The 25,282-nt window shown below is 43.9% G+C and overlaps 2 protein-coding genes across 2 annotated transcripts; one reads left to right on the top strand and one right to left on the bottom strand.

Moving 5' to 3' along the window:
• Positions 1-3,240: 3,240 nt before the first annotated feature.
• On the bottom strand, positions 3,241-9,037 carry LOC105912968. The gene is made up of 2 exons (XM_042709080.1): positions 8,925-9,037; positions 3,241-5,328 (listed from the first exon to the last, which is right to left on the bottom strand). Exon 2 carries the CDS (start codon positions 5,025-5,027, stop codon positions 3,696-3,698), a length of 1,332 nt encoding a protein of 443 aa, XP_042565014.1. The 5' UTR covers positions 5,028-5,328; positions 8,925-9,037; the 3' UTR covers positions 3,241-3,695.
• Positions 8,695-25,272, top strand: LOC105912969 (transmembrane protease serine 9-like). Its single transcript, XM_031577030.2, has 16 exons — positions 8,695-8,806; positions 8,984-9,206; positions 9,441-9,591; positions 10,157-10,282; positions 10,627-10,701; positions 10,844-11,043; positions 11,334-11,551; positions 12,128-12,489; positions 12,777-12,911; positions 13,194-13,268; positions 13,485-13,645; positions 22,543-22,733; positions 23,138-23,460; positions 23,864-23,983; positions 24,082-24,156; positions 24,362-25,272. The coding sequence occupies exons 1-16, from the start codon at positions 8,778-8,780 to the stop codon at positions 25,138-25,140; spliced, it is 3,243 nt and encodes a 1,080-aa protein (XP_031432890.1). The 5' UTR covers positions 8,695-8,777; the 3' UTR covers positions 25,141-25,272.
• The last annotated feature ends 10 nt before the right edge of the window (positions 25,273-25,282 follow it).

A 25,282-nucleotide genomic window follows, 5' to 3' on the forward strand; every position in this document is an offset into this window, starting at 1 on the left:
TGTAGTTCAGCTTTATCACGGACATGTAGAAAGTCAGTCCAATGTATTTGTAGAACTCGCTGATGCCAACATCAGTCCACTTGTACTTGTACCCTTTTGCAACTTTCATAGCAGCTTGCTTGTTAGTGTTGTCACACAAAGTCTTGACGGTCTCCTCTGAGAAGAAGAGTTTGAACAGGTCCAGAGGGGTGTGGGTGTCTGCGGATCTCAGCTGAACACCAGGTGGCCGTGCAGGGTGGAACTGCAGTCCTGGTGGGGCTTCATCAGCATCTTTCTCCGTCCCCCATGACTGAGCTGGCCGGGCTGCTGTGCCGCTTTGTCTGTGTCTCTTTCTTGGTGGTGAGCTCTCCTCTCCGCCAACACTGGAACTGGACTGTTCATCCAGCTCATCATCATCATCATCTCTGTAAACACAAAATGTTTTAGAGGTGTTGCATTTAGGCAAGCAACGCAATACTTGCAGATGTCAGTGATCTGAACACTTTCCAACCATTCACACCTGAAAGAGAGGAGAAAGGGCCATCAGCACTCACATGTAAAAACAAGTATCACTGCCCATCAGTGCAGAAGGTTGTCCATACCAGCAACACCTAATTAAATCTGGCAGGCTAAATTATTTTGACTTAAGCAATGCAGTCTTTCAAGTCAACGAACTCATTTCCATCGGTCCGCCTTTTCCGGACTGCGTTAATTGTATGTGTTGTCTTGATGAGCAGGACCGTTCCAGTGCACATTAGGACCTGCCCACTCTAATGAATAAGAACTCACGTACACCGATACAAATACAGTTAATGTAAAGTTGCATTGCCTGACATAGATTCCAATAGCCTGTAGCATTACTGGACCAACTAAGCTAGCGAATATTCACAAGAACAAGGAGTTCAAAATACACAACACACGTGCCCTCAAGTATTTGAGAAGGGTACTTTGTTTAGACTTACCCACTGAGTTGGTCAGTGACATTGTCCTCAGAGGACAGGGCATCTTCACTGCAGACTTCCTCGTTGGTGAACACGTCCTCCGCTCCAACTGGATCACTTCGTCCTTTCATCTGTTTCACCATCTTTGAAATGCGGGTTTGCAGTTGGAAATGAGTGAAGCGTGGTTCAAGCATGGAGAATTTATGGTGTTTAAAGTGGGCGTTTCCTGGCCTCTCTCGAAGGCTATTATCACGCAATTAACTCTTGAATCGAATTCGAGGGGGCGGGGGTGCCTGTTGTGACTAAGCTTTTATTAATATAATATAATTTAGGCAGTTTTAAAATACACTTTAGCCTACTTGTCAGTGATTTTGCTGAAAAATGAAATAAGGTTTGTAAATATACCATGCTGACATTTATTGAATTGTGTCATGAAAAGCTTTTATTCGAGATCATGGATTCGGCGTTGCCAGCGAAGACCTCGACTAAACGGGGTTTATGCAATATACAGGATGCCCGTGTCTTCTGTCCAAGGCACTTGACAGTGGAAATCTATGGGAGTCATTCCCAAAACATGAGTCTCTGCGTGGAAATCGGTGGAAAAACGGGCTGCATAGGAGTGTGCACATCCTATCACTGGATCCAGACATGGCAAGAAACGTCCAAGTTTAAGTAGCTAATGTTAGAACGCTTAATGTTACAAGACAGCCTAAGGGGCAAAAAGCTATCGCTAGCCGGCATTTAAATTCGTGAGTGTGTGGTTTATTCTAGGAGTGATTAACACAGAGGCCTACCGTCTGTTGAAAGGTTAGCCAACAACATAGAGCATATTTCTCTACAGCTTCAGATGTAACTTTAGCATATCATCTGATCTGTCATTCGACAAAGTGTAGGAAGACAGGGCTCCATTTCGTTTAGTGCAATATTTAACAGGGGGAAAAATGTGTATCGATTTAAAATGTAATTTCAAGTTTCTCACTAGACTACTTGATACTCATTTTTTGAAATACATTTTTAATCTTACTCTAGTACTTTTACTTCTACTTGAGTCATTATTATTATTATAACTTGAGTACAGCTTTTGCTTACTCTACCCACATCCGTTTCTGTCCGACCAGAGCAGAAATAAATCTTGTTTGGTGCAGCACCCTTAGCCTAGGCTTTCTTTGCTGGTTTACTGTGCACGATGTGACACTTCTTCAGTTCAGTCAGTGACGGAGGGTTCCAAAATATGTTCACGTTGTCATGAAAGCAGATATTATAAGCAACATTTTGTAGACGTCAAGCAAAAACTGGCAATTACGTGACATTTAATGCATTTTGCATGAATTGAACAACAGCCAAGCCAAATAATATAGCCTATATGACTATTATGTAGTTTTAGTGTCTTTCTGTGCCATTTTGCAGTCCTAAATATAGATCTACTGACGTCAGGTGTGACTGGAATGTCATTGGCTGGAACTTTCCGCGACTGAACTGGACAAGACGTGTGTTTCAGACATGAATGGTTGGAATGTGTTAAGATTAACTGATTATGTTGGTCCATACATATAGTCTGCAATTATTGTCAACAAAAGCAGTATACTTCACAGACACAACTGCACACATCCGTGTTGCGCAAACAGACATTTTGAGGTTTACTTCAGCCCTAAGCCACTGTCTTTATCTGACATTCTTGTCCATTGCAATGACCTTGGCATTACACTCTGTTAATGATTCTGCTCATCTTTTAAGCATCCATTATGCTAAACTGCATGAAACATCAGGACCATGTCTATAAGGTCACAAAACATCATCAGTAAATGTCTACGGTCATTAATCAAAACCCTGTGGACCCATTGGACAAACTATGACCATGACAATACTTTAATCAAACTGTCCACCAGGGTAGAACTCCGTAAAAACCTCATCCTAATCTCCACTAGAGGGCAGGGTGGGTACTATGTCAGGATCTGGACATGAACAGGAACATGACGACAAGAAATGCAAAGACACTCAGAAGAATAGAGCCAGCCATGGTTTCATTTTCACAGAGAACATGCTCTGTGCAGGCATGGAAGGTGAGGAAAGCTGCTATGGCGATGACGGAAGCCCTCTGTTTGTGTTCTACACTCTGAAAAGCATCGTGTTAAAGGGGGGTGATTGTCATGGAAACGACAAGTGATATTAAATCACTGTGCAGAATTACCTGGGCTGAATCAGGGAAACCATGGAGAAGGAGTCAGAATGACCCAGCAGTCCATAGCAAACAAACTATAACCAGGCATAGTTATAGGTTTTAATGATTGTACATTATAATAAATAATTATACATCACAATTCTCTGGTAACAAATAACTCTGGTTGGTTAATTATAACAATACAATTAAACTTGTATAAACAATTAAAAGGCTTGTCTAGAATGTATGCTCCTATTGTTGTTTGAGGAGCAGTTAACAGCAGAAGGAGTAAGAGTCTGTTTACATTCAATATGCATAAAATGCACCTCCTCAACGCATTCCCCTACCCATCCTAAAGGAAAGCCCTTTCCACAAGAGAAGTGTCAGTGTGGTAAATCCAGACTACACACACGGTAGTGTCACATGTCACTGCACACATGCAAAATCAAAAAGACCATGAGGCCCATCACGCACTATAGCAAGTAGACACTACACATTGAAGATCACTATAGCAAGTAAACACTACTCATGGAAGATGGCGGTACTAGAGCAAGTAGACACTATACATGGAAGATGGCGGTATCTATAGTAGATGCAAAGTTCAAGGTCTCAAGTAGTCACGGTCTTTTGTGCCATTCTTCAAAACAGTTTCTGTCCAACTGCAGGCAGAGGGAGACATCACACGCCTTGCACTTCCATGGAGTGTTGTATTTCTTGCCGTTGTTCATCCGGCACAGTTGACAGGTTTGGCGTTGATCTGGCGTAGCTCGCTTCCTGACATCAGAACTCAGGCTGGCCGCTGGGACGGGCACATGGTCACAGCTGACTTGTGTGTTTGGAGTCTCCTTGTGAGAGGTCTTCTCGGACACACCACACAGCTGTGCAGTGAGCTCCTTCATGAAGGCCTTGTGGGTCAGCGCTTCTTGCTGCCGCTGAGAGGCCAGCTCGTTGTGGATGATGTATGCGTTTGTGGCAGCTATGTCCAGGAAATGCAAAAACAACTTCCCGTTCCATGCTATTGTTTTGTGCTGTGCTGTGAAGTACTGAATCAGCTGGTCAGAAAGGTCAACACTGCCCATGTACTTGTTGTACTCCACAACAGGTGAGGGGCACGGATATGTCTTGGTGGCCGAAGCACCATTTTTTGGCCTCTGTGTCCGCTGCACTGTGTCCCCACTGTATGCTGTGTGTATCGTGGAGCAGACAGACACTTCTTCTGTGTCCATCCACTTCACAAACACAAGAGGACCATCCCTAATCCATCTGATGGCCCCTCTGTCGGAACTCTTGTTCAGTGCGTTAGACGTGTTGCGTGGACAGTTCTTCTTGTGCTCCCTGTATGGACCACAAGCACCAAAGCTTTGTCCATATACGTCTCTGCAGAGCTTTGGGCTTGTGTAGAAGCTGTCTGTGTACACATGATACCCAGAACCCAAGTAGGAACGGTTCATGAGTGACATCGCAAAGTCGTATGAGACTTTCCGTCCCATGCGTCGGCTGTGCTTTGCTGTGTAAACAACAAAATCTACAGTGTATCCATTGCATGCATCAGCAAGTACAAATAACCTAAAGCCATTGGTTGCTGCCATTCCTTCATGCATGACAATGTTCCTATGAGGGTGGTAGAAGGATTTGCAGGCAGTCCGGATTGTATCCAGCAGAGGTTTCGCTTGGAACAGACTGTCGTGTTCTGGTGTTCCCTTCTTCTTGTCATTTTCCTGATCCTTATGTGGGTCGCTCATTTTAACAATCCCAGAGATAAAGCTGTACCTGTGCCCGCTCATCATAGTAGCTGGAAACGGTACAGAGAAAATTTTATTTGGACGCCAGTAATCCCTGATGTAGTTCAGCTTTATCACGGACATGTAGAAAGTCAGTCCAATGTATTTGTAGAACTCGCTGATGCCAACATCAGTCCACTTGTACTTGTACCCTTTTGCAACTTTCATGGCAGCTTGCTTGTTAGTGTTGTCACACAAAGTCTTGACTGTCCCCTCTGAGAAGAAGAGTTTGAACAGGTCCAGAGGGGTGTGGGTGTCTGCGGATCTCAGCTGAACACCAGGTGGCCGTGCAGGGTGGAACTGCAGTCCTGGTGGGGCTTCATCAGCATCTTTCTCCGTCCCCCATGACTGAGCTGGCCGGGCTGCTGTGCTGCTTTGCCTGCGTCTCTTTCTTGGTGGTGAGCTCTCCTCTCCGCCAACACTGGAACTGGACTGTTCATCCAGCTCATCATCATCATCATCATCATCTCTGTAAACACAAAATGTTTTAGAGGTGTTGCATTTAGGCAAGCTAAGCAATACTTGCAGACTAAGGTCAACAATGTCAGTGATCTGAACACATTCCAACCATACACACCTGATACATGCAGTCCTTACACATTCCAACCATTCACACCTGATACAGGTAGTCCATACACATTCCAACCATTCACACCTGAGAGGTGAAAGGGCCATCAGCACCCACATGTAAAAACAAGTATCACTGCCCATCAGTGCAGAAGGTTGTCCATACCAGCAAAACCAAATTAAATCTGGCAGGCTAAATTATTTTGACATAAGCAATGCAATCTTTCAAGTCAACAAACACATTTTCATCAGTCCGTCTTTGACGTTGTGATTGTATGTGTTGTCTTGCTGAGCAGGAACCGTGCACATTAGGACCTGCCTACTCTAATAAATAACAAATACACCAACTCTGTGTTTACAGAGTATTATTACAGTTAATGTAAAATAGAATCCAATAGCCTGTAGCATTACTGCCCAGGCAGATTCAGACGTATACGACACTGATGATGACTTGTATTATTTTGAACGACTTGATCCAGCTGAAGATGAACTGTAAGTGTTAAAATGTTGTTCGGTCTTACTTGTACAGTGTTGTTTAGGTGCCAATGTTCCCAAGGGAAGATTCAGCACTGTAATACACCCCTACTGTAATGTGTTTAGTGTTGTTTACATGACCTAATGCTAGTACTTACATTGGTTTACTGTGTACCAGTGAATTAATTCAACACGTGTTTTTGCAAGTTTAGATAATATATTTTGACGAATTTAGAGACGGCAAGTAAAATGTATCTTTCATGACTGTTGTATAGTTTCATTGTGTTTGTTTGTGCCACCATTTTGCAGGTCTACATGTGAATATGATTGGCCAGTTGTGAGGACAATGTGTTTCAAATGTCAGACTGTCTGACTTTTGTTTATGTCTACAGTAATGAAGATGGGGTAGATGATCAGTCGGGCACAAGTGATGATGGGCAGGAGAAACCAACAAAAAGATACCGGCGTAGCAGTGCACAAGCAGCCCAGCCAGCTCAGTCATGGAGGACGGAGAAAGATGTTGATGAAACTCCACCATTACTGCAATTCTTCCCTGTACGGCCACCTGGTGTTCAGCTGAGATCTGCAGACACCCACACCCCTCTGAACCTGTTCAAACTCTTCTTCTCAGAGGGGACAGTCAAGACTTTGTGTGACAACACTAACAAGCAAGCTGCCGTGAATGTCGCAAAAGGTTGCAAGCACAAGTGGACTGATGTTGGCATCATTGAATTTTACAAATACATTGGACTGATTTTCTATATGGCCACAATTAAGCTGGATCAGATCAAAGATTATTGGCAGCAGGGGGACATTTTCTCCATACCGTTTCCAGTGACTATGATGAGCAGGGACAGGTACAGATTTATCTACTGGAATGTTAAAATGAGCAACCCACACGAGGACCAGGAAAATGACAAGAAGAAGGGAACCCCAGAACACAACAGTCTGTTCAAAGCGGAACCTCTGCTGGACACAATCCGGACTGCCTGCAAAGCCTTCTACCACCCTCATAGGAACCTTGTCATGCGTGACGGAATGGCAGCGACCAAGGGCTTTAAGATATTTGTACTTGCTGATGCAGGCAATGGATACACCGTAGATTTAGCTGTTTACACAAGAAAGACCCGCTTCCAAACAGGACAAGGAGTTTCCTATGACGCTGTGATGTCACTCATGAACCGTTCCTACTTGGGTTCTGGGTATCATGTGTACACGGACAGCTTTTACACAAGCCCAAAGCTCTTCAGAGACTTGCGTGGACAAAGCTTTGGTGCTTGTGGTCCATACAGGGAGCACAGGAAGAACTGTCCACGCAACACGTCTAATGCACTGAACAAGAGTTCCGACAGAGGGGCCATCAGGTGGATTAGGGATGGACCTCTGGTGTTTGTGAAGTGGCAGGATAGAAAAGAAGTGTCTGTCTGCTCCACGATACACACAGCCTACTCGGGGTCCAAAGTGAAGGGATGGGTGAAGCCAAAAAGTGGTGGCTCGGTGCCTAAGAGTTATCCATGCCCCTCGTCTGTTATGGACTGCAACAAGCACATGGGCGGTGTTGACCTTTCTGTCCAGCTGATTCAGTACTTCACAACACAGCACAAAACCATGGAATGGTATAGGAAGTTGTTTTTGAGTTTCCTGGACATTGCTGCCATGAACGCATATATCATCCACAACGAGCTGGCCTCTCAGCGGCAGCAAGAAGCGCTGACCCACAAGGCCTTCATGGAGGAGCTGATTGCAGAGTTGTGCGGGGTGTCAAATAAGCTTTCTTACAAACGAGCCAGTTGTGATCATGTGCCTGTTCCAGTGCCAGGTGTTGGAAAGCGGGCCACTAATGGGCGCAGAATGTGTCTAATGTGCAGCATTAATAAAAAGAAACTGAAGACTCCTTGGATGTGCAAGGTGTGTGATGTTGCCCTTTGCCTACAGTTGGACAGAAACTGTTTTGAAAAATGGCATAAATGACGGCGGCTACTTATAGCCAAGAGATTTGAACTGCCATTTTCTTTATACAAAGTTTGTGGTTTTTCATTTTTTCGCCACGCGCGTGTGTCTTGACACGAACCCATGTATGATATGTGTATATACTGTCACTGGTGAGGTGTTTTCAATAAATGTTATCTTTTTAATTGTTTTCTCTCATACTAATCACTCAGACACACACTCACACACTAACCACTCACACACACAATCATTTTCCTGAGTAAACACTACCGCCTGCTTATTCAGTGTGAAAGGAACAGAGATTTCTCTTCTTCCATAAAAATACCTACAGTTTCCTGTATGACAATGGCCTCTGCAATGTCCTATAACATGGATATCTCTGAACTTGACCTCCCCAGTAACATAAGTGGTTGCATTAGTATAGATGACCGTGTGATGACAAGCTGGAGTACATGTATGCAAAATACAAATATATACCAAAGCATAGTATGGTTTCAGGGAAATGTATTTCAAGAACTAACTTTCTAAGTGAATAGCTTACAAAATCAGCTGCAGTTACAATCAGTTGCCTCTATCTTCTGTGTTTTCATCTTGTTTAAATCCGTTTCTTTTCAGAGAAGTGGTGTATTCACCTAGGAGAGGCTGTCTTTTTCAGTTTGGCCTCGATAGCATCCAGTTCTGAAACGTATCAGCACCACATTAGGCCCGGAATAAGTCCAGCACCAGCCTTAATACATTAGAGCTCTAGTTATTTATTTGTAACTGGCTGTTGTCAAACATTGTTTGTCATGTTTCATGGTGACCTTTGGACTACCGTCATTGATTACTCTGAAACTCTTGCTGGGAAGTGAAATGAACTCCAGTCCAACACGACGATAAAGTAATTCAGTAGCCTTGAAGAAGTGCCGATAAAGTGCTTTGTCCATCATGTCTTTGGACTGGGGATATCCCATTGGGTGAGTTATCATCTTTTAGCTCATATCTCAACAGCTTTGGACTATTCCTCATTACACTATTGTATTCCTTTGTGGAGTTATTTTATATCTGGTTAAGATTAAGTCATTGACACTTTACCTGAGGTGATGCTACAAGTAATGTAGGCTCTCCTGGTTCTTTCTGCATTGCTGTACCAGGCTGCTGTGTGTGAGTGTATGTGTGAGCGTGAGTGTGTGTGAGTGGGTTTCTCCTCTTCCTGCAGTCCTGTATGGGGAGGTGAAATCTCCTCGGTACCCTCAGCCCTACCAAACTGGTGTGTATGAGTGGAATCTGACTGTTCCCACCGGCTACAGGATCCAGCTCACCTTCACACACCTGGACATCCAGCCCTCGGAAAACTGCAGCAGGGACTCACTCACCGTAAGGGCTGTGCTAAGTTAAAGAACAACAAATTGGAGAACAGTTCAGATAAGGGGAGGACCGGAAAGCATTCGGTGTAGTTTTGGACAAAAACGTCACCAAAAACCTTTTCAGTCGGCTGCCAACCGAGAAGCAAACAGTTCCCATATGCTACATTGCACCTCAGTCTCATGGGTCGTGTTTGTATGTTTGTGTTTTTAATTTGTATCTTTCATTCTCTGTGTTTTTAAACAGATAACCTTTGGGCGGGAGAGTCTGAGAAACCTTTGTGGTCATCTCCCTGGTAACCACTCTATCTCATCTCCAGGCAACCACCTCCATGTTGTCTTTAGGACTTCCGAGATGAGCACAGGCTCACACCTGGGCTTCAATGCCTTTTATGTTGGTGAGTGCCAAGGCATTTTCCACAGTTTCTTTACAGTTATTGGGGTAAACAGACACAGGCCTATCTCTGTATGGATCCTTTCCATGTTGTCAGACACCTACAATAACATTATGAGCCTGTCAGTGGTAAAAACAAGTGATTTACTCTGACGCAGATATTTGCCCCGTGAGATTATATTGTATAGCCGTTTTGCAGTTGCTGGTTATCACATTCGAACTCAATATTGGACTGATTTTGATCATTAATTGATGATTCATTTTTTGTACTCAAAAAGATAAGGCCCAGGTTGAAAAATCCCAAAGTTTCCCTTTAATGCCTTTGAACCAAAACCAGTGTGATGCCTCATACAAGCTGAGCACAAAGTGGAGTTGTAGCTTTAAACAGACCACAGGAAAGGTGCATGCTAAGTCGTGGGGTCAGAGTAGGGGGGGGGGGTTAGAAGGAAAAGCAAACTGGATCTGTTCTGGCATTTTGGCCAGTGCTCTTTGTTAAATCTGGATAGTTTCTGCTACTCCCTCACTTAAACATGACTGTTGGTTTTCCCATTCTCCCTCCTGTGTGGCAGGTAGTAACTGCTCTGACCCAGCGCCCTTGACGAATGGGGAGGCAAAGGTGACCTTTGACAGAAACAATCAGGTTGTTGAGTACCGCTGTCACAAGCCCTTCAATCTACTCCATGGCACACCAGTTGGTGAGTGGCACTTCCTGAACATCCCTGTTCCTTCTTTTTCTCTGGTTATTTTGGAAACATTCACACGTTCACACCCACATTCCTGGTCCAAAAGGCAAATGTAGTCTTTCAAATTCACATGCACAATCCCAAACACGCATTCACACACTCAAACCCAACATACATTCACACTCTTCAACACATATGCACACTCTCAAAACCACCAAAACCACCTTTGCTTTGTATAGACCTTACAAAAAGACAATAACTAAATCTAGTACCCACATGTACAGTATATTCTCGTAAATATATTTTCCTGTGACTCTATGCACCTGATTGTCCTCTGCCATTCCTTCTCTCTGCAGTCCACTACACCTGCTCAGAGGATGGCAAGTGGAGAGACCACAAACACATGGACACTCGTCCTGAGTGCGTTCCAGGTAACTATACCATCCAGTCAAATACTGGCCGATGTCTATGTGGACACAAGTGTGTGTTTTCCTACAGTGTTTGTTTCTCACTCTCCGTGTGTGTGTGTGTGTGTGTGTGTGTGTGTGTGTGTGTGCATGGGTGCTTGTGTAGAATGTGGTCGTCCAACAGTTAGTCTCCAAAGGCAAAGGGTTTTTGGAGGGAAGAAAGCCCCTCCACGATCTGTGCCTTGGCAGGTGTTCCTGGGGGGTATTGGTCGAGGTGGGGCGTTTGTGATTCAAGACCAATGGCTACTCACTGCAGCTCACAACCTTGTGCAGTCTCAAATATTTTGTGATGCAGAAGATATAAAGGTATATTTAACTGTTTTGGAGTAGCCTCTATAAGGTCAACATAAACTTCAGGCATATGTCACTTTCTAAACAGAATGACACACAGAGAACAAAAGTATGCTTTGATTAGTTACAAAAGTGATAGTATAAGCTCTCATAAAATTAGTTATTATATATATTATGTACATGAAATATGGGGCCTGGTTTGATTACCAAATAGTCTCGTATAAGAATGTTATATTTATCTACTAACAAACATGTTTAACTGAGGCATTTTAGATGTTCATTTTGGTACTCTGGTGTTTCCGTAGGTCTATGTTGGAGGAAACAGTCTTACTGAAATGCAGAAAAAACCCCACCTGAAGGTGCAGGCTGTGCGGGTTCACCCCTTGTATAACAACCCAGATAGACAGAACTTTGATCATGACATCGCCCTGATACAGCTCAAGCAGAAGGTCACGTTTAGCCCCAGTGTCTTGCCACTGTGTTTGCCGTCCACTGACGATGAGTACATCCCTGAACGCATTGGGTAAGAGGGAATACAAGTGTCTTTCAGCTTGAGTTCAAACTGTAATACTCATGAACAAGTGATAATCAGTGACCTTTCTGTGCCAACCTGGTGGCCCTGTCATTAGTACTGTCATTCATATATATTTATAGTTGTTAGTAATTTATAGTGTCTGCTAAATACCGGACCTTTACTTCTACCTTTATTAAATTGAAATCACCTTTAACAATTCTAAACATGATTTTATTTCAGTTCACCTTTATTTGTTTATAATAAATTACTATCAGTGTTCAGGAAGTTACTCAAAGAAAGCCGTCCATTACCGATTGCTCATTACTTCTCTTAGCATTGGAAAAGTAATGACACTATTAATTACTTAACTTTATAACAACTATACAAAATGTAATGCATTACACCACTTACTGTCAATGTAACAAGATTACTGAAGTCACATAACTTTGCAGTGCATAACTCCAAACAGTAATGATAATATGATGACATGATGATGTGACATGATGATGTGATATATATCTTCCCTGATTTTAAGTAAAATGTGTGTGTACTAACTCCCCCATTTGATCCCTGTGTCCCTCTCAGGATGGTGTCGGGGTTTGGACTAACAGAAAAACAGATGCTGGCCACGGATCTCAGATTTGTCAAACTTCCCCTGGTGGATCAAAAGACGTGTAATGACTTTGTCAACAATGCCCGTTCGGCCAGACCAGATGATGCCATCTACAGATACACTGAGAACATGTTCTGTGCTGGCTTCCCTGAGGGGGGCAAGGACTCCTGCACTGGCGACAGTGGGGGGGCTTTTGCTTTTAAAAAGGATGGGCGATACTGGGCCGCCGGGATAGTCAGCTGGGGAGTAGGCTGTGGTGAACCGGGGTATTACGGAGTGTACACCCGGGTATCAAAATACACTGACTGGATAAACAGGATTATGGACAACCAATGTAAGTGAGGATTTTTAAAAAGTAAAGCATATAATCCCAAAACCAAACTGCATGAATGTTACAAGAGTGTAATAAAAAATATATCAAGGTAAAGTAAGAAAATTATATTATTTACTTTATGTAAATATATATATTGTTTATATAAATATTTTGAATATTAATTATTGGATGTAAATTATATTAGTAGGCCTACAGTAGACAATATTAATATATAGCATATACTGTATATCTCTCAGTTTGCCTGCTCACGTCCCCTTATCCCCCCCTTATATTCTTCCTTATTCCAGTCACAGATTGTGGAGACCCCAAGCCTTTGCTGAATGGGGGGGTGAAATTTCTCTCCATCACTGAGAAGCAGTACCTGTCTGTCATTGAGTACCACTGCAATGAGCCTTACTATGCTTCCCAGGGAACACACAGAGGTGACATGTACACACAAAATTTGAAATAGGCTTTGTGTTTTTGTTGTTGTTATTGTTGTTGCTTATACTTACTGTCATGTCACAATCAGCATAGTGTCCTCCCCCTCCCCTTTGTACAATATTGTCATATACTCAGGACCTAAAACCAGATGTTGAAAGGAGCTGTTGGATGTATAATGTGCAGTGCAATGTCCTATTGGCCTTAATGGATAAACATAACTATATATATAAATATATTCTAGAAGACTGATATGGGTGTTGTGTTGGATGTTTCATGTGCAGTGCAATACACCTGTGCAGCAGATGGAGTCTGGAGGGACAGGAACAACAGTGACATCATACCTGCATGTATCCCTGGTAACTAACAGGAGCTAACTTCACTGGGAGAACTGGTTGTATCGCTAATGAATTTTTCATGTGCTTGTATGTGATTACTGTACTTACATCTATGCTGTATTCATGCTCATAAGTGTCTGCACATGTTTATGTGTTTGTCTTGTCATGTTTTTTTATGTTTCTGTGTGAATTTATCGTGTGTCTGTCTTTCTGTTTCTGTGTGTGTGTCTGTGTAAGTATGTGGTCGTCCTGTGAAAAATGGGACGGTATCTTGGCAGATCTCTGTGAGTGTTGATGGAGTAAAAGGAGCGGGAGCTGTGATAGGAGACAGATGGGTCCTCACTGCAGCCAGCAACCTGCTGCCCAAAGGAGCAGCCATCACTGCACAGCAAGTCAACGTATGCAACCTCATCTTATTCCAGCCCAATACTCCTCACTTATGCTACCTCATCTTATTCCAGCCCAATACCCCTCACGTATGCAACCTCATCTTATTCCAGCTCAATACTCCTCAGAGGAACACAAGACGTTAATATACTGCAAGGCAGGAATGCCTTATTTGGGCTGCTATGGTGACAGGCCGATAACCTTCTTTATAACCTCCATTCATTTATCAGAATGTCCTGTTCCCTGCAGTCATTATTTTGATGTTGAAAAAGCTGGGGGGAAAAGCGAGCCGTTGATTTTGGCTGAGGGGCTCACAGACTACTTGGGGTCGTGAACAGGGGCGGAGATCCCATTTCATTGTAGGGGGGGACAATACATGGTCAAATTTCAGAGAGTAATTCCGGGGGGGGGGACATGAAAAAATTGCTTTCACGAGAGCTAGCATAAACTGCTAAATACCGAATTCTCTTATCACATTTACAAACAGAAATTCGAAGTCATTTTAGAATTCTCTAAACAGCATTAAATGTACTGACACGAAATATCTATTCACAGACAAATAATGTCCAAAGTTCAAGAGAACTTGATGCTCAAAGTAAGTTATAAAACAGCTCAAGAACACTTCGATAGGGAATAGAACCAGCAACCTTTTGATTACAATACGACTTCTCTATACCTCCTGTACCACTGTCGCCCCATGTTACAATACCAGCATAGTTCATCGACCGCACGAAAATATAACATTAATTTACCTGAGCACTGAGATGTAGACCTACGTTTATTAACTAGCATGAACCTGCCCCTGACAGGACAGTGTCCTAGACTGTCTAGCTAGCTATCTTAACGGTGTTATTTACCGGCATGCGTGTGTTATTTAAGCAATATAGTACGAGTGCGAGTGGGGTAGGTAAGGGATATTCCCACGGGTGGTGTTCGGCCGTAGCCACGAGGCCGGACACGAAGTTATTGATTAAAAAAATGTTTATTTCGCCATTGTTTCTCCGCAACAAAAAAATAGTTCCATTGTCAACGTCTTTTGGAATTATAAGAACTTTGAATTAACGGTTATCGCTTAATTCAGTGGTTCTCAAAGTGTGGGGCGCGAACACTCTCCAGGGGGGGCGCGATGTCACAGACGGAGAAAAAAAAAAAACTACCGCCGACCTGTCACTGGTTAGTGAAAGCTCCCTCAGTGGCGTTCACAACCACACATACAAGAACACGACGTTGAAATTAGAACTTTATTAACTTGACACACACTGTATCAGCAAACAAACACAACTATGGACACGTTTCTGATTCGTAAAAGTCAGAAAGAGAAGCCTGTGGACTTCTTTAAACATGAACGTGATGGCCTCCAGCAACAACGAACCACCATCTCCAAGCAGTGTCTGGAGGCATCTTATGTAGTTGCTCATAGAATTGCTAAGCTTGGCCAACCCCATACAATTGCCGAAACACTGATTTTGCCGGCCGCGCAAGACGTGTAGAATAGGAGCTAAACTCAGCGCAATACCTATGTCAAATGACATTGTATCACGCCGAATATCAGAAATCAGTTTGGGTCCTATTTCAAAGAGGACTACTGTTCATTCGCCTAAGTTCGGGATCCATTTCTCTGCTCAGCAGATGAGCTGTCAATAGACATGAAAGAGCAGCTGAAGAGTGACAGTAGACTTAAGCATCTCCCCTATTTCGTCATTCTGGATAGCAATGATCAGCTTTGCGACATAGCCTTAAAAATGCTCCTCCTTTTCGCGTCGACATATTTGTGCCAGGCAGGCTTTTCAAGACTGACTGCGCTCAAAACTAAATACCGCAACCGCGCACAGATCGAGGATGACCTGAGGATATGTTTGTCAAACATTGCCCCAAGATTTGAGAACCTTTGCAGTGCAAAGCAGGCTCATGTCTCACATTGACAGACCTGTAGGATTTTTTTTGTAAAGATCACAAGAGGCCCATAATAATAACAGTATCCAAATGATATCATAATAATAATTAGTGTTATTATTGCTAACATTGCGATCAAGAACACTGCGATCATCGAATGCTGGTTTATTGGAGGTTCCCAGCAAAAGCCGTAAGAAAATCGGAGACGCAGCATTTGTCAATTACGCCCCAGTGCTATGGAACATACTGCCTATAGACATCAGGGAAGCCAGCTCGCTTAACATCTTTAAAAGAAAACTAAAAACGTACCTCTTCACATTAGCCTTTAACTAGCTACCATTTCGCACTATATATATATATATATAAATACTTTTAATTTAATTTAATTTAATTTAATTTAATTTAATTTAATTTAAATCTCTACTGGTGATATTAAGGGGTTAGATTAAATATATCTCTATAATTATATATATATATATATATATATAATATATATATATATATATATATTTTTTTGCACTATATCTGAGTTATGTTTCTTTGATGTCTATTTTTATGTGCATGTCATTTCTTTGTGCATATTATGTATTTGCTGTAAAGCACTTTGAGCTGCATTCTTTTGCATGAAAGGTGCTATATAAATAAAGTTTTTTTATTATTATTATTATTATGATAATAATACAATAATAATAATTGGTCGATAATCATTAATTATAATAATAATAACATAATGATGGTGATAATAATGAATAGCCTACTAATAGGCCTACTATTACTGATGATAATAATAACAATAATAATAATAATAATAATAATAAATAGTTATAATAATTGTCTGTATGGGCCTAACAATAGCCTAACCTTGACATGTCAGGCCTATCAATAACAATATGCTATCTATCTATCTATCTATCTATATATGGTGGTGTAGTTGAGGGTGGTGGCGGCGGGCCGCGGGCCGCGCGCTGGGGGGGCCCCAACTACCCCTAACCAGCTTTGGGGGGGCCCAGCTTGCAAAAGTTTGAGAACCCCTGGCTTAATTGTATCAACGCACTATAGAATGTTTCATCGCGGTGATTTATTATTAGCTGTGAAAAGTCCGAGTTGGGATGTCCTGGGATATTCCAACTCATGGAACGTCTCTCGTCCAATCAGAAACAGCTAAATAATTCGATAGAACCCAATTGTTTTATAATGGCAAACGTTCACGTTGTCATGCCAATCCATTAATAAACGTATGTATACTTGTGCAAATCGATTGGAACTTCGTAAATGGAGTTTAGAAAAAAACGTACTGCGTTCGAGAATGAGGTAAATCTCTTTACATATCGTGTATCATAGCGGCAGCGGGAGAGGCAGAGGAGGAACAATCTCACAATCTGACCATGTAGGCTACTGGGCTGATTAACTGAAACACGGAGCTGCCGGTAGCCCCGCCCGTTGGAAACAGCATGTGAACCAAACCACTTTGAGGAATAGGGGGAACATGATTTTTCAACGCTTAAAAACACATTGTTTTACGTTTATAATACGCACCGCTTGTGTCGTCGTGCTTTTATATCATATTACTATATTTAAAAAAAAAAAAAAGTTTTGTTTTAAATGATTGTTGGGGGGGACAACTTTATGGTGGGGGGGGACACGTCCCCCCCCCGGGATCTCCGCCTATGGTCGTGAATTAACCTGTATTACATGATGTACCAGTGATATGTGTGTGAAATGTTGTCAAGGTGGATCTTGAGGTGTATGAGGTTGTCTCTGATAGCGACGTGTCCTAAACTGTCATTAGTACTGAGGGCGGTGGGTTTGGGACTGCAGACTCCACTGTTGAGCCTTCTGGGGGTGTCGTGGCCCTTATTCACGAAACACAGATGAAAGGAGGAGCCGCCTTCACACCCCCTATGAAATACTCATTGGTGTACAATGCTGCATGGCATTTGGATTGGTTGGTGAGTGAGAAACAAACACTGTAGGAAAACACACACTTGTGTCCGCATAGACGTCGGCCAGTATTTGATTGGATTGCATGTTAGATATGCACTGTGGTATTCAGGAAAATCCATACGTAACCGGTAATATGAGCTGGGGGGTATTCGTCGTAGCTCGCTAAACGGTTTAGCGAGCTAATTTTCAGGCTAAGATAAAAAAACGCCCCTCTTTTTGGTTCGTGGAAGCAACTTTTGATAAATCACCATAGTTACATATCGATTAGCACTAACCTGCTCCAGGGCAGGCTAACTTAAGTGTAGCTGGATAAGCTTGCCACACCCCCGGAAAAAGGAGGGATCCCATTGACCAAGGACTGATATTAGAGTTAGATTAGCGGAGGGAGAGAGTTCTTTGCAATCGCCAAGATCCATTATTCTTGTATGAGCGCTACCGATTCAGCCGACAAGGAATCATTAATTTACAAGACCTTCTCGAGTCATTTATTGCAAACACCACAGTCGAACATTGACTGTCTTGCGCTTTTTTGCGAGTGGTACATTTTTGTAGTGTCGGTGATGCGGAGAACAAAGCACTCATAATTATATGAGTGTTATTAGTACACCATAGCATATCATTATTGTAGAAAATGATTACGGTGGACTCATGATAAGAATAGAGAGAAATACAGACAATTTATTTTCACTGCTTCAATTTATTGCATTTGTTATTAATACATTTAGTCATTTAACAGACGCTTTTATTCAAAGCGACTTCCAAGGAAATGTAAAACTACATCGAGGAAGGAGGTGAGGGGATTTGAACTAGCAACCATGCAGATGCAAACCGGTAGATGAAACCTCTGTACCAGCTGACACTTGGCGTCAGGTATTCGTACATAGATATCACCCTATAAACATCCCAACACACCTTGCTCTCACAGCGGTGGTGGTGTTGAATTTTGCCATGATTATGGTCTTGTATTCTTCATAAGCGTTCATGTTCATCTCCTACTCGCCAGCGGAGAAAAAAATAGCCCTTTTCTTTGAGTTTAGAACCATTATACCGTTAGAAAATCATGGTTTTGGTGATCGACCTTTCCTGCCTTTTGAAGTAGGACGTGCACGCGCAAATGCCATGATAACTTTAGCCTGCTTGAAATTAACCACATGATTAGGATGCGGGTCAGCCGTTAACGAACCGATATTTGCTGTTCTCAATCAGCTCGCTAATCTTAACGGGCTAAAAGGCCAATTGATTAACTTAGCTTCAATCCTACGACGAACGTACCCCAGGCCAGTGTGGTAAATGACAACCTTAATCGCCAGGAAGGTCCATATGGTAGAACTGACTTTAAGCTGTTGTGAGGGGGCCGAACTTAACGAAACACTGACGAAGGAAAGTGTCCACCTGACAACCCCAGTTGCTCACAAAGGTATCTTTATTGTTGTTGTTGTTGTTGTTGAGTATTGTTAAGTCTAGGTATCATGGTTGTATTGCAGCATGTTGTGGTATAATACTTTGGGTAGGTTGTTGGGTATGAGAACGTGCATGTGACACTAAAAGGTTCCACGCTGTGGGAAGTGCCCAACCAGTAGCACAAGGAATTTAACATATTTTTCTGTCTATAACTAAAAACAAAAATGTTGACTGTGCAGAGACATGGTAAAGTCTGGCCACATTACTAATGAATGGTTAATTAATATGAGCTATAATAATTTATTGGTTGGGGGTTGGGGGTTGGGCGTGGGGCTAACAACCCCACCCCATAAAACAATACCTGTTACAGATACGCAAACAAGAGTAAACCAAGATATCCCGCCCTGGAGAGAAGATGGACCTTCGTCAGAAGGATTTATGACGCAGGGTGGTGAAAGCCAGAAGCACCTGGAAGCCCCTCTGCCGAAAATCATCCTTTCAACCGGTGTTACAACCACCATCGGTACATGGTTCGTAAGGACCATGTTCGAAGCTGGAAAGACCGCACAAGTTGCCACCGAGATGAAGAAGTACAACCTTTGCCATACTCGGAATTAGTGAATCAAGATGGACGGGTTCTGGACAGAAGAGGCTTGTCACAGGAGAGCTGCTGCTGTACTCAGGCCATGAGGAGGACAACGCACACCACACCCAGGGAGTCGCTTTGATGCTGTCCAAGGCTGCTCAGAGAGCACTCATGGGATGGGAGGCACATGGCTCGAGAGCAATAGCAGCAACATTCAAAACAAAGAAGGAAAGAATAAACATGAACATCATTCAGTGCTATGCCCCAACCAACGATAGTGACGAAGAGAGCAAGGATGAATTCTATAGCAGAATACAGACCATCATCCAGAGATACTCAGGAAGAGACCATCTTAATGGGAGACATCAATGCAAAAATTGGAAGTAACAACAGAGGCTATGAGAGGATAATGGGGCAGCATGGTCTAGGAGAGATGAACGAAAATGGAGAGAGATTCGCAGAACTATGTGCAAATAACAACCTTGTCATCGGAGGAAGTGTCTTCCCTCACATACGAGTACACAAAGCCACATGGGTATCACCAGACCTCTCCACCGAGAACCAAATAGACCATATATGTGTCACAAAGAAGTTTAGGAGGTCCCTCCTAGATGTACGAGCCAGAAGAGGAGCTGACGTAGCATCAGACCACCATCTTCTCGTTGCCAAAGTCCAATTGAAGTTGAGGAGAAACTGGACAGGTGAGAAGAACCAGAGAAAGAAATTCAACACAGCACTATTAAGAGATCCAGCAGCAGCAGAGAAATTCAAGATCGAACTAAAGAACAAGTTTGCCCTGCAAGAGCTAGATGAAGAAGGTGAGGAAAGAAACATAGATGGGATGTGGAAGGTAGTAAAGGAAGCTGTAATCACAACCTGCAATGTTGCAATGTAGCACTGGGACCACAGAGAGATAACCACAAGGTTTGGATATCAGCAGAGTCAATAAAGAAGGTGAAGGAGAGGAAAGAAAAGAAGGCAGCTCTAAACAGCAGTCGTACAAGAGCAGAGAAAGGGAAGGCACAAACAGAGTACAGGGAAGCAAATAAGAACGTGAAAAAAAGCTTGAAGACAGACAAGAGGAACTACATAGAGGCCCTTGCATTAGAAGCAGAAGAAGCAGCTAGACATGGGAATCTGAAAGACCTGTATGACACCACCAAAAAGCTGGCAGGAAAGACCAGTAAACATCAAAGACCGGTAAAGGACAAAGAGGGAAAGCCAATAATTGGGGAGGAAGGACAGAAGAAAAGATGGATGGAACATTTCGAGGAACTACTTAACAGACCAGCCCCACAAGACCCACCACACATCCAACAAGCAGACAGGGACCTGCCAATAGACCTCAGTGCACCAAGAAGGGAGGAGATCAGGAAAGCAATTAAAAAGCTTAGAAACGGCAAGGCCACAACCAGATAGCCAGCTGAGGCTCTGAAGACGGACGAGACCATGGGAGAGATGCTCCACCCTCTCTTCAAGAAGATGTGGGAAGAGGAAAACATCCCATGCGAATGGAAGGAGGGCTATCTTGTTAAGATGCCAAAGAAAGGGGACCTGAGCAACTGTGGAAACTATAGGGGGATCATGCTACTCTCCATCCCAGGAAAGGTCTTCTACAGGATCTTACTGGACAGGATGAAGGATGTGATTGACCCCCAGCTTAGAGACCAGCAAGCTGGCTTCCGCAAAGACAGATCGTGTATAGACCAGATTGCTACGCTGCGCATCATCCTGGAACAGTCACTAGAGTGGAATTCACCGCTATTCATAAACTTCATCGACTACGAGAAGGCTTTCGATAGTGTGGACAGGGACCCTCTGGAAGCTTCTCAGGCACTACGGAGTGCCAGAGAAATTAACCAACATTATCAGAAACACCTATGAGGGAATGACCTGCAGAGTGATCCACGAGGGACAACCTACCGGTGCTTTCTGTGTACAAACAGGAGTGAGGCAGGGGTGCTTACTATCGCCATTCTTGTTCCTGCTAGCAATGGATTGGGTAACAAAGCAATCCACAGCAGAAAGAAAAAATGGCATACAGTGGACAATGTGGGCGCAGCTCGATGACCTGGACTTTGCAGATGACTTGGCCCTTCTCTCTCATACCCAGCAACAGATGCAGGAAAAGACCAGCACCATCGCAACCAACTCTGCTCGCCTCGGTCTTAACATCCACAGAGGGAAGAGCAAAGTCATGAGAGTCAACTCTGCCAACACTGCACCCATCATGCTGGAAGGCGAAGCTCTGGAGGAGGTTGAGGAGTTCACCTACCTTGGCAGCATTGTCAACAAGCAGGGTGGAACAGATGCAGATGTGAGAGTCAGGATTGGCAAGGCCAGAGTTGCGTACCTCCAACTAAAAAACATCTGGAGCGCAAAAGACCTGGCCATCACAACAAAGATCAAGATCTTTAACAGCAATGTGAAGTCAGTCCTACTCTACGGAGCTGAGACATGGAGGACTACAGTGAATACGACAAACAAAATCCAGTCATTCATCAATACCTGTCTGCGACGAATCCTCCAGATCCACTGGCCTAACACCATCAGTAACAAAGAACTGTGGGAACGTACCAGCCAAAAGCCAGCAGACGAAGAGATCCTCCAACGACGTTGGAGATGGATAGGCCATACTCTCCGTAAACCAGCCACAAACACCACAAGACAGTCCCTCAAGTGGAATCCCCAAGGGAAAAGAAAGAGAGGTCGGCCGCGAAACACCTGGCGTAGAGACTGGGAGGCAGACGCCAAGAAAATGGGCTACACTTGGGGACAGCTTGAGATGTTAGCTCAGGACCGAGATGCTTGGAGAACTCTTATTTGCGGCCTAAGCCCCAGAAGGGGTAGTAGGCGATGAGATAATAATTTATTAATCTGATTTACTGTTTAAAAAATGATGAAGAGGGTGAAGAAGAGAGAGGGTTGGGTTGATGGGAACAGAGAGACTGGGAGACTAGAGGGCCAAGAAAATAGATCCCAGCCATTAACCAGATAGAACAAATATCATTATCAATTACACTGACTCCAGTTTGAGATCTGTTCAGTTGGCACATGTGTGATGATCCTTTGTTTGTTTTTCAGTTGTACATCAGGAAGTCTGCTCTTCAGGCTACATCCCTACATGTTCACCCTTCGTACAACAAGTCAGACAGCCTGACCGCTTTCAACCACGACATTGCCCTGGTCAAACTGAAGAGTCCCATCACATTCAATGCAGATGTCATGCCTCTGTGCCTTCCCACAGAGAGATCTTATAGCGCTGGGCAGCGTGGGTAAGAGCTGTTACATGCTAAAATAATGTTTTTCACACTAAGGGACACAACACCCTATCTTACTGGAGATCGGCATGGAGAACAGTGTTGACTGATCCTAATATCAGTCTTACGGTCAAACCTAAATTCAGTATAGGCTACTGTAAGACTGATATTGCTTACACTTGGTTATTTACGGTTATTCTTCACTGACAATAACATTTACTGAAGCCTGAAACTTGCATTATTTATAGTTTTATAAGTTTGAAAACCATATCTGGTTCATCTCTCCAGTATGCTCCTTTCTGTCATCTTACTCAGTAGAGCTTACTTCTCATGGTACAGACACAGACACAGACACAGACACAGACACAGACACAGACACAGACACTCTCACCACTGGTGTGTTTCTTTGTCTCTGTCAGCTTGGTGTCAGCGTTCAAGTCCAGCTCTAGCGGCCACCATGGTGTCTGGCTCCAACTAGTGGATCATGTGAGGTGTTGCACATCTGACAGCAGCAGTAGGCATGCAGTCCCTACTAACCATACCCTCTGCTCTAAGCTCCCTGAGGGAGTGAAGTCCCTCCCCAGCGGTGACATGGGGGCAGCACTCGGGGTGGAGGAGGGCGGCAGGTTTGGGGTGGCAGGGGTCCTCCTTCGGGCAGTGGCCAATCAGGAAGGGACATATGGAGTTTACACCCGCGTTTCTCCGCATCATCACTGGATCAGCAGCACCATGCAGCAACACTGTGAGTAGTCTACAGCATTAACACAGCACAATCTCTTATGTCTTTAAAAAGACGATCAATATCAAAAACATAAATCATAAATCCTGTACAGAGGTTTTCACTCAGCTGTTTGACTAAAATGAGATGGCTTACTATGAACAGTGTTTCATTGGCCTGATGCAGAAGCAGAATGGTGAATAGTGAGAACAGACGTAAATACATTTTTATATAATATACGTATATAATAAATTTTCTCTTGTGCCGCAGATCCATGTTATTCCTCTGATTTATAGTCTGAGAGGCAGCAGCAGAGCCACTAAGCTGTTAGCGTGTGAATTTAGAAATGCAATGCTTATGACAAGAATGATATGAGGTATGGGAAAAGGCACTGGCTCCAGCATTTCCTGATCATTTTCTGTCACAGTCTGTGATCCCCCTGAACTACCAGACCTGGTTGAGGTGGTGAACAGCAGCATAAGATACGAGCACAACAGTGAAATCCAGCTCAAATGTGCCTCGAAGTACTACAGGCTAGAAGGACAAGGTTGGAGCACTGTCGCCAGGATACTGTTCACACATACTGGCCATGCTGATGCAGGTGGTAGGCTAACTGCACTGGGCTGTGTTCTGTCCCCCACACAGAGACCTACACATGCGCTGCTGACGGACTGTGGAGATCTGGGACTGGACATTCCAGGTGGCCAAAATGTGTTCCAGGTAATGCATTGGTCTGCTTTGTCACCTAGCCCCAAACATATATGCACAGTCAGACATTATCATTATCAAAATCTTTGTTTCTTTCCTCCCTCCCTCCCCTCTCTCTCTCTCTCTCCCTGTATCTGTCTCTCTCTTTCTCTCTCTCTCTCTCTTCTCTCTCTCTCTCTCTCTCTCTCTCTCTCTCTCCCCCACCCTCCCACCCTAGAGTGTGGAATCACAGATACCCTTAGCCATAGCAGTGGCCGTATCCTGGGTGGCCGAGTGGCGAGGCTGCGGGCGCTGCCCTGGCACCTCCTGGTGAGGGAGCCGCACCGAGCCAGCGCCTCCCTGCTCAGCGATCGCTGGGCTCTCACCGCGGCCTCTGTGGTGGACGGCTACGATGACCAGAACTTCACCTTGTACGGAGGCATCGTCGAAGGCCAAGACAACAAGCGAGTAATTATGGTGAGCGAGAAGGTTGTCGTTCACCCCGGCTTCCAGAAGGGTCTGTCTAATGACGAACACACGAGCTACGACAATGACATCGCCCTGATCAAGCTCTCCTCCAGGGTGAGGCTCAGCCCCGCTCTCCTCCCTGTGTGTCTGCCAGAGAGGGCGGAGGGCCCTGCCTTGGAGGGGAAGATGGGGACGGTGTCTGGGTTTGGAGCCTGGGAGAAGGGCCGGATGAGCAGGAAGCTTCGCTACGCAGCCATCGGGGAATACTCCCAGGAAAAGTGCCAGAAGACGCCGGACCACAGCCAACTGAAGCAGCCCATGGCCTTCACCCGCAACATGTTCTGTGCAGGGCTGGATGGCTCAGACACCTGCCAAGGGGACAGTGGAGGGGCTCTGGTTCAGCCCATGTTGGGGAAGGGGTCGCATAGGGAACCCTATCGAGTGAAGGGCATTGTGTCCTGGGGACCAGCTTGTGGAAGTAAGACCTACTATACCAAAGTACAGAATTACCTGGACTGGATTAGGGAAACTATGGAGAAGGAGAAATAGGGCAATTCCAGGCAAGATGTTACATATAATAATTAGGGCTGTCAGCGTTAACGCGTTAATCTATGCGATTAATGCGGCCGCGATTAACGCGATAAAATATTTTAACGCAATTAACGCAACTTAAAAAAAATAATAATAATTT

Source organism: Clupea harengus, chromosome 11 (assembly GCF_900700415.2).
Source record: "Clupea harengus chromosome 11, Ch_v2.0.2, whole genome shotgun sequence".
In the NCBI taxonomy this organism is placed as follows: Eukaryota; Metazoa; Chordata; class Actinopteri; order Clupeiformes; family Clupeidae; genus Clupea; species Clupea harengus.

Excerpts from the sequence above, each read along its gene's own strand:
- LOC105912968 (XM_042709080.1), bottom strand. The coding sequence starts at position 5,027 with ATGAAAGTTGCAAAAGGGTACAAGTACAAGTGGACTGATGTTGGCATC.
- LOC105912969 (XM_031577030.2), top strand. The coding sequence starts at position 8,778 with ATGTCTTTGGACTGGGGATATCCCATTGG. Across the intron at positions 9,207-9,440 it reads GCAGCAGGGACTCACTCACC|ATAACCTTTGGGCGGGAGAG; the intron begins GTAAGGGCTGTG and ends GTTTTTAAACAG. Across the intron at positions 11,044-11,333 it reads GTGATGCAGAAGATATAAAG|GTCTATGTTGGAGGAAACAG; the intron begins GTATATTTAACT and ends GTGTTTCCGTAG.